Source organism: Motacilla alba, chromosome 3, assembly GCF_015832195.1.
Source record: "Motacilla alba alba isolate MOTALB_02 chromosome 3, Motacilla_alba_V1.0_pri, whole genome shotgun sequence".
In the NCBI taxonomy this organism is placed as follows: domain Eukaryota; kingdom Metazoa; phylum Chordata; class Aves; order Passeriformes; family Motacillidae; genus Motacilla; species Motacilla alba.
The window spans coordinates 4,157,395-4,168,759 of NC_052018.1; the positions used below are offsets into that span (position 1 = coordinate 4,157,395).

At 54.3% G+C, this 11,365-nt stretch overlaps 1 protein-coding gene across 3 annotated transcripts; it reads left to right on the forward strand.

The window, feature by feature from the left end:
• Window positions 1-7,161, forward strand: XKR5 (XK related 5). 3 transcript variants are annotated; one of them, XM_038134063.1, is made up of 7 exons: window positions 1-254; window positions 1,072-1,255; window positions 1,357-1,532; window positions 2,729-2,938; window positions 3,057-3,226; window positions 3,753-3,864; window positions 4,572-7,161. In XM_038134063.1, exons 1-7 carry the CDS (start codon window positions 197-199, stop codon window positions 5,639-5,641), a joined length of 1,980 nt encoding a protein of 659 aa, XP_037989991.1. In that variant the 5' UTR covers window positions 1-196; the 3' UTR covers window positions 5,642-7,161. The 3 variants fall into 3 exon arrangements, with proteins under 3 accessions (XP_037989991.1, XP_037989990.1, XP_037989989.1); XM_038134062.1 differs by lacking the exon at window positions 1-254 and having other exon boundaries at window positions 985-1,255; XM_038134061.1 differs by lacking the exon at window positions 1-254 and having other exon boundaries at window positions 985-1,532.
• Window positions 7,162-11,365: the final 4,204 nt, after the last annotated feature.

An 11,365-nucleotide genomic window follows, 5' to 3' on the forward strand; every position in this document is an offset into this window, starting at 1 on the left:
GGGGGTGGCGCAAGCACCGTGATGTCACACTGCCCGGGGAGGGGACACTGGGGGAGGTGCCCGGTGAGGCCGGGGAGAGGCGGGCGGAGCGGGACCGGCCCCGGCGGCTCCTTCCTCCTCCCACCTCCTCCTCCTCCTTCTTCTCCTCCCTTTCCTCCCACCTCCTCCTCCTCCTCCTCCCCGTCCTGCTCCCAGGATGCGCGGGGCCGTCCCCAGGCTCAGCCTGACGCTGCTGGCGGCGGAGAGCGGCGCCCGTGAGTGAGCGCGGAGGATGCGCGCAGGATGCGCGGGGGATGCGCGGGGGATGCGCGGGGCTGCGCTCCGGCGGAGGGGAGGGGGAAGGCGGATGGGATGCTGGCAGTGACGCCTTTGCGGCCATCTCCCGGGGGTCCCGAATCACCTCCGTGTACCGGGAAGAGGGGGGTTGTCATCCCTGCGCGCCGCGCTTGGGGAGATGCGCGGTTCTGCTCCCGGCATCCCCGCGGGCCCAGCCGTCCTCTTGGATTTTTTTTTTTCATATTTGAAAAATGGAATTTTTTTTTCCCCCGCGCTTATTTACTTATTTGTTTGTTTTGGAGCCCGAGCTTTTTATCAGAGCCTTCCTGGGGGCCGGGCCCCTCGGTGGCGGTGGCTGTGCCTCAGCTGACAAAGCCACCGGGAGCCGGCAGCTGGAGATAAGCCCAGGACAAGGGCTGCGAACCCCCTGGACGGGCTGGGAGATGGAGTTCTGGCGGGAATGGCTTTAAACTGACAGAGAGCAGGTTTACATTGGATATTAGGAGGAAATTCTTCCCTGTGAGGGTGGGGAGATCCTGGCACAGGCTGCTCAGAGAAGCTGTGGCTGCTCCTGGATGCCTGGAAGTGTCCAAGGTCAGGTTGGACAGGGCTTGGAACCGCCTGGGGTAGTGGAAGGTGTCCCTGTCAATGGCAGGGAGTGGAATGGGATGAGCTTTAAGGTGCCTTCCCACCCAAACCATTCTGGGATTCTCTGGTTATGAATGGCACCGCTCAGTTGCTGGGGGGGGATGTGGCTGTGTCATCCCTCAGCACTGCCTCTCTGCCCTTCTCCAGGGCTCTGTGCCATCATCCACTACCTTGTCCGTGGGCAGCTGGGCTGGTTCGGGCTGACCATCGCCTGCCTGGTGCCCGGCTACGCCGCCCAGCTCCTCAGCATCCTCTGGTTCCGGGCAGACGGACACGCACCCGGCTGCTGGCTCCTGGCGCTCCACCTCCTGCAGCTGGGCCTCTGGAAGCGGTGAGAGACACTCCCCGCCATCCACCCACCCCCCACAACCCGGGTGCAGCCCCAGACTTCCTCCAGCCAGGGTGGGCATCCCGTCACGGTGGCTCTTGCAGGTACTGGGATGTTGTGCGGGCGGCGGCCAAGATGGGCGGCGGTGCCGGGGAGCTGCTGGCTCAGCTCGGGGATGTTTCTGTGCTGCGGCTCCTGGAGGCCCTGCTGCAGACCCTGCCCCACCTGCTGCTCCAGGCCTATGTCGTGGTGGCCGTGGACCCAGCAGGCTTCATCCCTGGTGAGTTCCCAGGAGGATGGTTCAGGGGTGATGCATCTGGGTGAGGGATGTGTGTGCACTCTGGATGGAGGAATGTGCTGCAGAGGGACTGGGAAGCCTCAATGTGAAGCAGCAGGGACAAATGTGGCTGAAAGACCTGCTGTGGCTGAATGCAAAGGTGGCTGCTTTGCCCCAAAGGTGAACTTTCAGGTGTGCAAAGAAGGAGGTTGCAGTGTGGAGTCATGGCATGTGCAAGGTCACATCGCTCATTGTCCATCTCTGGTCTGATGGCAGTGACCGGGATGGAGCTGCAGAGATCTGTCCATGGAGACAGCACTCAGAGGTGGCTGCTTTGCCCCAGAAGTGAACTTTCAGGAGTGCAAAGAAGGAGGTTGCAGTGTGGAGTCATGGCATGTGCAAGGTCACATCGCTCATTGTCCATCTCTGGTCTGACGGCAGTGACCGGGATGGAGCTGCAGAGCTCTGTCCATGGAGACAGCACTCAGAGGGTATCCCCAGGGAGATACTCAGAGGGTACTCCGGATAATCAGAGGGTATCCACAGGGAGATGCCAAGCTTGCAGAGACCAGATTTAGCAGGATTTTTAGTTGAAATGCTCCAGTTTCATCCCTGGTATCATTCAAGTCAGGTTGGGCAGTGTCACTGTTGAGTCAGGAATGAAGTGACACATAAACTCTAACTCTCTTCAGCAGGCTAATCCTGAGTTTATTGGAAACCCATTCCTTTTTATACACTGTCCTGATACGGACCTGACTGGTCATTTAATCAACACCCCATCACCACTGGCTAATTAAGAAGACACCCTTTGGTAAACATCTTATGAGAAAACAACTGTTCAAAACACCAGCTGCAAGATTGTTTCAGTTCTTTCTCTCAGCTTTCTCAAAACTCCCCAGAAAATTCCTGGGAAAGTTTATCTGGCTTTCTCTCTCTGACTAAACTGTCGCAGCCACAGGACAGGGCTCTGAGAAACCTGGTCTGGTGGAAGGGTTCCCTGCTCATCGCAAGGGACTGGACTAGATGGCCTTTAAGGTCCCTTATGTGATTCCTTGATTCTGTGACTCACTTGGCAGGATCAAGGGGTGTCTGGCTTGTATGGGGGTGCCGTGCTACCAACACCTCCTTAACACAGAGAATTGGCCCTGCTGTGCATTTGGGCCTCCATCAGAGCCCTGACTGCCCCTGTCCCCACACAGGTGTCAGTGCCGGGCTGTCCCTGCTGTCCCTGGCCTGGGCTTTGGTCTCCTACAGCCACTTCACCTCCCTGCTGAAGCCCGGACACCTGAGCCCACCAGCTGCTGTCATCCTGTGCCTGCTGCTCTGGAGGACAGGGATGCTGGGGACCCGGGTGCTGGCCCTGGTGCTCTTTGCCAGGCTCTATTCCTTCTGGGTTTTTGCTGTGGCAGGTGAGATCCTGTTCCCTACATCCCACCCCAATGTCAGCCCTGCCATGCTCCTGCTGCTGGGACTGTTTGCAGCCTCCCCCAGGAATGGCTTTGCAAATCCAGTCCCTTCTCCCTGCAGGGGTCCACTGGCTGCTCATGTCCTTCTGGCTGGGGGCTCAGCAGACAGATATCGTGGCCCAGCCGTGCCGCTGGAGGCTCTTCAACTGCCTGCTGGGAGCTGTCTACATCTTCTGCTACATCAATGTTCGGCCCGGCCCCTCCAGGACCAGGGTGGCCGTATTTTATGCAGTGAGTACCTGGAATTGTTTTGTACTCTGCCTGGATGAAGCTGCTGGGGGCGAGCAACAGCTTCAGACTCTCCATTTTCATCTCTCACATCACCACTTGCTCAAAATCCAGAGTTTTACTGTGTCCTGACAAAGCCACGTGGTCACCGAGGTGGATGTGCCTTCTGCCCCGGTTTTGATTCCTTAGAGGCAGCCTTACAATGTCAGTGGTAAAAAGTAGGTGAAGACCTTGCAGAAAGTTCAGTTTGACAACTTCTATGTTTTAAGTGATAAATTAGGTGCAAAATATAACAGAAGTGCTCAGGGCCAAGTTGGATGGGGCTGGGAGCAACCTTGGATAGTGGAAGGTGTCCCTGCCCACGGCAGGGGGTGGAATAAGACGAGCTTTAAGGTCCCTTCCGACCCAAACCATTCTGTGATTCTAAGAATCTATGAAAATCCAGAAAATGGATGTTTTCTGTTATGAGAGGCATATCTAAAGCCATCAGAAGGATTTAAGCGATGACTCTCTTCCCTCTGCCTTGCAGATAATGCTGATGGAGAACACGCTCCTGCTGCTATTGGGCACCCGGTTCCTGCAGGTAGAGCTGAGGAACAGCCTGACTGTGACTGGGGCTGTCATGTCAGGGTCTTTAATAGGTAAGAACATTGATTTTAGTGCCTGGATTGCACATTTTGAGAGTAGTTTCAGGAAATGAGCATCCAGAATCCTCCAGTGCCAAGTCCCTTTCCAGCTCTCCTGGAGCCCCTTTAGGCCCTGAAGGGGCTCTGAGGTCTCCCTGGATCCTTCTTCAGGTGAACACCCCCAGCTCTCAGCCTGTCTCCAGAGCAGAGGGGATCCAGCCCTTGGAGCATCTTTTTGCCAAGCGGGGTCATATTTTCCCAGTGGGAAGAGGGAAGAGGAAAGTTGTGCAACTCCCCAAACACTCAGATTAACTGTGTTAAAGAAATGAGATGGAAAAGGAGCAATTCCTGTGGTCTTGGATGAGTTTAGGGTATAAGTAGGAAGCTTCCTTAAAAACTTACTGGTTTAAAGGCCAGAGGATGGAGATGCTGTGACATGGAAGGTTTCTTTCATCACACATCTCCCTACTGGGCAACTTTCAGTCTTCAAATTAATCCAGATTAAATTTGGGGTTGAGTGTGCACTTCCTTTGCCAAAATCTGCTCAAGTGGGATTCTTGCATCCCCATAAATGCTGGAAAGATGTGCTGCTCATACATCTGATTCTCAGCAGCATCTTTGCAAAGGTCTTGATCTGGAGGTGCTTCAAGGTCTGGCCTCTTCTCCACAGCTGACCCACAGTTGCTGGGACTCCTCAGTGACACTCTTCTGCTCCTTTCCAGGTGCCACAGCTCTGGTGATTTACTACAGCCTGCTCCATCCCAAGTCCACAGAGATCTGGCAGGGATTCCTGGAGACAATGTGCAGTGCTGCAGCAGCTGGGGATGAGGAGGTGTCTGGAGAGAGCTCCCAAGCTGGGCAGAGTTCAGGGACTTTGGGAGATGAGGAGTCCTTGCCAGTGGAAGGGACCAAGACAGAGCCCAAAAATGAGACCAGCTCATCGCTGCTGCAGTCCAAAGGGTGTTTGGAGGACAGCTGGACAGACCATCACCACTGGCTGCTGGTGAAGCTGGCCTTGAAGACAGGAGATCTGTCCGTGATCAACGCAGCTTTCGGAGATGGTGGCGTGGGAGAGGCTTTTCCTGGAGGATGGATGATGGGGAAACCCCCTGGTGCTGAGCCTGGGGCAAACTTTTCCCTCCCCATGAGGGACATCCATCCCTCTGGACTGGCAGTGGGTAATGGAGGAGACATCAAAGCCAGCGCTGGAGCTCTGGGAATGGCACAGGAGGCTGGAGCAGGGCAGGAGCCTGATTTTCCCCCATCCACATCCCATCCCAGTGGCTTCTCCCCGGATTCAACCGAGAGCTCCTCTGTGTATTTCAGTGCAAGTGCAGGAGGCATCGCCTCACCTGGGACAGGGACAGGGACAGCCACAAGCATGGCCCTGGTGCAAAGGGACAGCAAAGCTCAGCCTCCCCCAGGCTGCCTGGGAGAAGGAGGAGGAGGAGGAAGAGGAGGGGATATGTCCCTTGGGATGGCCAGCATCAGCCCAATCCTGGGTGCTTGTGCCCACAAGTGTCTGCAGAGAAGCTCTTCCTTTGGCAACACGGGCAGCTGTGGGGTGGCAGGTCTCCCCAAAGAGGGCTCAGAGCCCACAGGGACAGAGGGTGCCCTTGTGGGGTGCCATCACCTTTGGGACACCCACCCATGTGGCCCGCAGGGGACTGTGGTGAGGAGCAAGCTGAGGTCACCATGCTTCACCTCCACCCCCAAGGCCGGCCCTAAATGTTCCCAGCAAGGACTGGGGGAGCTGGGAGAGGAGACAGACCTGTCTGGGTTACCAGAGTGACCCTGTAAATGGCTGCACTGTCACCTTGGGCCAGCCTTGGGGTGACTGTCTCATTAACAGGGCATGGCAAGAGGTGGTGGGATGAAGATTGTCCCCACGGTGCCCCTTTCATGGGGCAGAGTGCTCCTCCTTCACTGGGACATCATCTTCCCTCCAGTACATCTTCTAGTGGCAGTCTTGAAGAACTTCAAAAGCCTTAAAAAGCCCTAAAAGTCCAGGGCTGGTTATTTAATGAGCTTATTTATGTCACAGACCTGCCAGGCAGCCAGAGCCTTCTGCCTTTGGTGTATTTGTGACAACGGCTTGAGGTGTGTCCTTAAACCAGTGCCTGCACAAGCTGCTGGCCTGTCCCAGTGTGGAGATCTGGTTGCTGTCTCCAGGGGCTACAGTGCTGGCCAAAGCAGTTTTCTCAGGGCAAATAAGTGCCTAAATCAGAAAAGTGATGGCTTATACTCTCAGGTGTCCTTCTTTCTGGGCAGAGTAAGGCCTCAAGTAAGGCTCAGTATTGCTTGATTGTTCTTCTCCACCAAGTTTATCTTGAGACCTTTACCAGCTCCAGTTTTGGGGGTCACATAGGATTGCAGATTCTCGTCCTGCTGCAGACCAGAACCTCAAAACCTGGAATTACAAGCAAAAGCCATGTCCTGCTGCTTGCCCACTGTCTTGCCTCCTCAAGTGGTCTTTTCTCTCCAGCCTCCTCCTTGTCCCCTTCCAGCCACAGATCACAGGACCCCAGAATTATTTGGGTTGGAAGGGACCTTAAAGCTCATCCAGTTGCAACCCCTGGCACATGCAGGGACACTAGACCAGGTTACCAGGTTATTATCCACATCTGCCTGGATGCTTCCACCTAAACTTAGCCTCTGGCCAAATCTCAAACCAGTTCTACCGCCACCATAAAACCCACAGAGCAGGCAGGGTTTATTTGTGTCAGGAACTAAAACCATCAATGCCATGGTCTCAGAAATAGCCAGTGCTTCCCACCAGGCTGGCTGGGCATGGATTTGTGCCCAGGGCCCAGGTTTGTGCCCAGGACATGGCTTAACATGTTAATTGAGGCGTGATCAGCTGGATTCACCACCAGGCTCCTGAGTGCCAGCTGGAGCACATCTGGCTGTGCTCTCCAGCTGTTGTCCTGCTGTGGGCAGGACTCTGCCTTTCCTGCCCTGTGGCAGCAGGGACAACACAGACATGTGATGAATTATTAAAAAAAAGCTTCCATGATGCATTCGCTGCTCAGGGCTGACCCAGCCAGATGTTCCCTTGGGGCATGGAAAACCCAGTTGGTGCTGAGTATGGAGTGAAGACGCATTCCAAGGGGATGAAGGCTCCCTGTCTCCATCTGGACCCCAGCCCCCTGTGCTCTGCAGGCAGGAGCAGTTCCAGTGGCTTTTCCAGAGCCTTTTTCATTGTGTGGATCACATAGAAGGCAGCAGTGCTGCTGGGCCACTGCAGGAATTTTTATCTAGCTTGGTTTTCTACTTTTGATAATATATAATTATGCTTGAAAACACCCCAAACCAGCCTTTGCTGTGTCTGTGTCTCGTGTTGGGGGTAAAAATAAGTGTGGAAGGGTCTCTCTTCCCAGTCTTGGCTTTTGCAGCCCCAGGATGAGTTGTCTGTTGGGATTTCCAGTGGGAGGGTGGAGAAGGGACCTGGGCAACAGGATCTGGGAGAATGGCATGAAAATGTGTCAGGGAAGGTTAAGGTTGGGTGTTAGAAAAAGATTCAGCCAGCATGAAACTGTCCCACAGGCCAGTCAGAAAAGAAACAGACAATTTTGAGAAAGTAAAGAATACTTTCGTGCACAAGAGTCAGGAATAAATGTGGACTTTGATTTCTCAGAGCACATCCCCAGTGCAGGGGTGCACTCTGAGCTGATACTTTTGACCTCAGATGAGGTGGTTGTGGAAATCCTGGATAGATCAAGGAATGGCAAAAGAGAAGGGGGGAATCTGGGGACAGAGGGTGCACAAGGACTGGGGTAGGGATGAAGGTGTTTGTGTGAGGGCTGTGTTCCCACAGCTTTGCTCCCTGATGATGAGAGTTGGTCACTGGGGAGTCATGCTCCACTTTGTCCTTGGGAGCAATGTGAAATCAGGTGGGATAGTATGGATTGTCTATCCTTAAAGGTTTCTAGCCTGTGTGACAGCCCTGTTGTACCCAAGGGTCCAAGTCCTGTGTGCTGGTACACTCCCAGCACTGAGCCACAGGTCTCTGCTGTAGAAATAACCTGTATTTGATCAGAGGATCCCAGAATGGGTTGGGTTGGAAGGGACCTTAAAGATGATCTCATTCTAATCCCCTGCCATGGGCAGGGACACCTTCCACCATTCCAGGTTGCTCCAAGCCCCGTCCAGCCTGGCCTGGGACACCTCCAGTGATGGGACAACCACAGCTTCTCTGGGCACCCTGTGCCAGGGCCTCCCCACCCTCACAGGGAAGGATCTCTTTCCTATTTCCCATCTAAACCTATTCTTTACTGAATTCTAAAGCTCTGTTTGAAGTAGGAGGACTTCAGCAGCAAATCACAGCTTCAGACCCCCCTCCCCACCCTTCCCATCTTCTGTGGCCCAGTGACCTGGTGCACCTCCAGATTTTTCCCAATGCTGCCAGACTGGGAAAATCACATTGGGGAGGAGTTTCTCCCCAAAAACTTCTTGTCCTTTTGCCACCAGAGGGAGATGCTGCACAAGCTCCAGATACACCTCCAGCGCCTGTGTTATGGAATCATTAAGGTTGGAAAAGCTCTGAGTTCATCCAGTCCAGCCATTCCCCAGCGCTGCCAAGGCCAACAGTAACCCATGTCCCCACGTGCCACATCCACACGACTTTGGAGTCCCTCCGGGGACGATGACAGGAGAGGAGAGGGAGGTGCAGGACTGATGCTGCGTGGCATTGCACTGGGAGCCAGTGGGAATGAAATGGGGAGCTCTGGGATACTGGAGGTGGAGTACACAGGGAGTTCCTGGAGGAATGAGACCTTGGCTGTGGGCATCTCCTTTTACTTCACAGACATCACTGAGCCTTGGGGAATGTTTGAAAATCACTGTCAGGGTCTTGCCCTCTTCAGGAGAAGAGTCATTGACTTGCAAATATCCCATGGTGCCTTCATATCCAAAGGTGTGTGCATGAGGGGAGATGCCCCAGATCACACGGGATGCACAATGGGAGCCTGGAGGTTTGGTAGAACTGGCACCAGCTGTCACCACCATGGTGCTGAGTCGTGACTTTGGTGCTGTATCCTTGGAGCTGTGCCCAGGTGGGTGACCTGGGCACTCCACACTCTGGTCTGTCCTCAGATCAACCCTCAGGGTGCACAAATCCCACAAATCCCATGTCACTGCTCTGTGTGGAGCAACATGGAGGCCTGGGCCAGTCCAAACCCAGGATGGAAAACTGCAGCTGGCAGAGAGAGGGGCAATGGACCAGCTGCTCCTGGCAACCTGCTGATGTCATCTTCCAAGTATCCCAAATGCTTGAGGAGACCCGGGCAGATCCTCTGCTCCTTCTGCAGCATCTCCCATGAAGCTGTTTTCGGATGAGGAATGATCCTGAGCTAGACCAGGATCTGCCCAGCTTTTGGGAGTGCTCCTCACCAATGTTTGGGCTTCAGCTACCCACAGAAGGGCTGGAGCAAGGGGTATCTCCATCCCCCTGTGCTTGGACAGATTGTCCAGTGCTTTTGCCTGCTCTGGAATAGAAAATTTCTGCTCATTTGCCTCCAATTACCCTTTTCTTTTCCATTTTGTTTCTTAAGAAAACCCTGTGATCACTTTAGAGAGGTGGAGGGTCATGCCCCAGCCCAGGAGAGCTCAATGCCACAGGTGAGAGGAGCTCTCAATGGCAACATGGGAGCAGGAACCAAGCATGAATTGTGACAATGCAGGGAGTGACCCAAGGGCTCCCCAGGAGAACTGGCTGTGCCACTCTGGTGATCTGGAAAAAGGAGCAAACAGGCTCAGGAACAGGAACAGAGGCTACGTCCCTAAGAAATTAAACAATACCCAGGCAAGTGCCTGGGCTTGGGAATGTGGCTGTCCTGACTGCTGGCACTGTCCCCTTGGCTTGTCACTCTTGTCCCTCTTTCAAGGTGAAATAAAACAAAGCAAGATGGAGTTGTACCAACTGGGCTTGAGTGGGGTAACAGCCTTTCCCTAGCCCTGCTGGGATCTCACCTTCCAGTATCCCAGTTTCTGAACATTGTCCACGGACGCCTGGTTTTGTGAAAAACATTCCCTCCAGCTCCAAAATGATGTAACACCACCCCACTCCCCACCCCCCCATCAAGAAAGATTTCCCCGGAAAAACCATCTTTTCACTTCCAACAACATTGAAACACAATACTTGGACCTTACAGAAAATAGATTTATTTGCCCTGGGGCTGTTGTTACTTGTCTGGGTTTTTTTTCCAAGCTGAAACTTTGGTTATTTTTTTCCCCCTTTAATTAAATTTGGTTTGCTGCAAATCCCTTTCTGGTGCCTTCAGTGCTCCTGTAAAAGGCAGGGCCCAGGCTGCAGCTCTGTGCCCATGGCTCCAAGGCTAAACAATACCACGGAGGGGGGAGCAGAGGGTAAGCCCACTAATCAGGACTTGCCTAATAGGACCGAGTGCTTAATGAGAACCCAGGGACTGTGCTTCCCCAGCTGGATTTGGCTGGAGGAAAATGCTTTGTGCTCTCAACACCAGGTTTGAGACGGCTCAGTTCTCTCAGATGTGCTGGAGCAGTGTTTTCTCCCTCTTGTGAATCCATCCTCACTGGACACAAGACAGATCTGTGAGGGACCCGTGGGGATCCAAGGATGCTGGAGGAGCTGAACAAGACCCTGGAAGCAAAAGGATCCATGTTTTGCTTGAAGGGAGATCTTTCAAATCAAAACATTGTTTATACCTTGATTTTCCTAAGCAAAGCCACCAAAGGGCCCTGTCTGCTCCGCTCATGTCCTTGGAGCTCCCTGAGGAGCTTTGGGGGGATTTTAGGGATTGACTTTAATAAATAACACCAAATGTTCCACTGTTTTGCCCTGGAGACCTGTTCAGATTGTCTCTGTCCCCACTGCTACACCCCCAGATCGAGCTGGGGTGTGGTTTTGGGAAGGGGGTGGGATAGGGAAGGCACCTCAGGCCTTTCCCTGGTCAATGAGGGAGATTTGGGGTTCAGCACGGGGACTTTGGGATGCAGAGCAAGGTGTCAGAGGGTTGCAGGATGTGCACGGGGGGGTGGGGGCTGAGACACAGGTGGGTGTTGGGTGCATGGGAGCCCAGATGTGCATGGTAGGTGTATGCAGACGTGGGTGCAGAGGTGGGAGGTTGCCTGCACACAAACAGTCGGTGGGTGCAGATGCAGCTGGGCATCCCCACATACACAAAAGGTGGGTTCAAGCGTGGGTGGCTGTTCAGATGTGCACAGCACCAGGGCACAGATGTAGGTGGATGCCAAAGCCAGTGTGTGCCTCTACCCACTGTGGAGTGCTAGGGTGTGCTTGGGGCAAGTGGGAGCCGTGACCAGAGCTTGGTTCTCTGTCTGGTGCCGGGCTGGGTTCTGGGTCCCGGTTTCGTGCTAGGTCCAGGGCTGTGCGAGCTGGAGCAGGGCTGGATCCAGGTCCGGGGCTTGGTCCAGAGAAGGGCGCGTGTCCATACCCAGCGCCAGGTCTCAGCTCTCAGTTTGGGTCCACATCCGAGCTTTCCATCGCGTGCTGGGTCCATGTCCAGGGCTGGGCTGA

What these genes read in the sequence shown, in the direction of transcription:
- XKR5 (XM_038134061.1), top strand. Translation starts at nt 995, where the DNA reads ATGAATGGCACCGCTCAGTTGCTGGGGGGGGATGTGGCTGTGTCATCC. An exon ending in CTGGGTTTTTGCTGTGGCAG is followed by an intron (nt 2,939 to 3,056) that starts GTGAGATCCTGT and finishes TTCTCCCTGCAG; the next exon opens with GGGTCCACTGGCTGCTCATG. An exon ending in CATGTCAGGGTCTTTAATAG is followed by an intron (nt 3,865 to 4,571) that starts GTAAGAACATTG and finishes GCTCCTTTCCAG; the next exon opens with GTGCCACAGCTCTGGTGATT.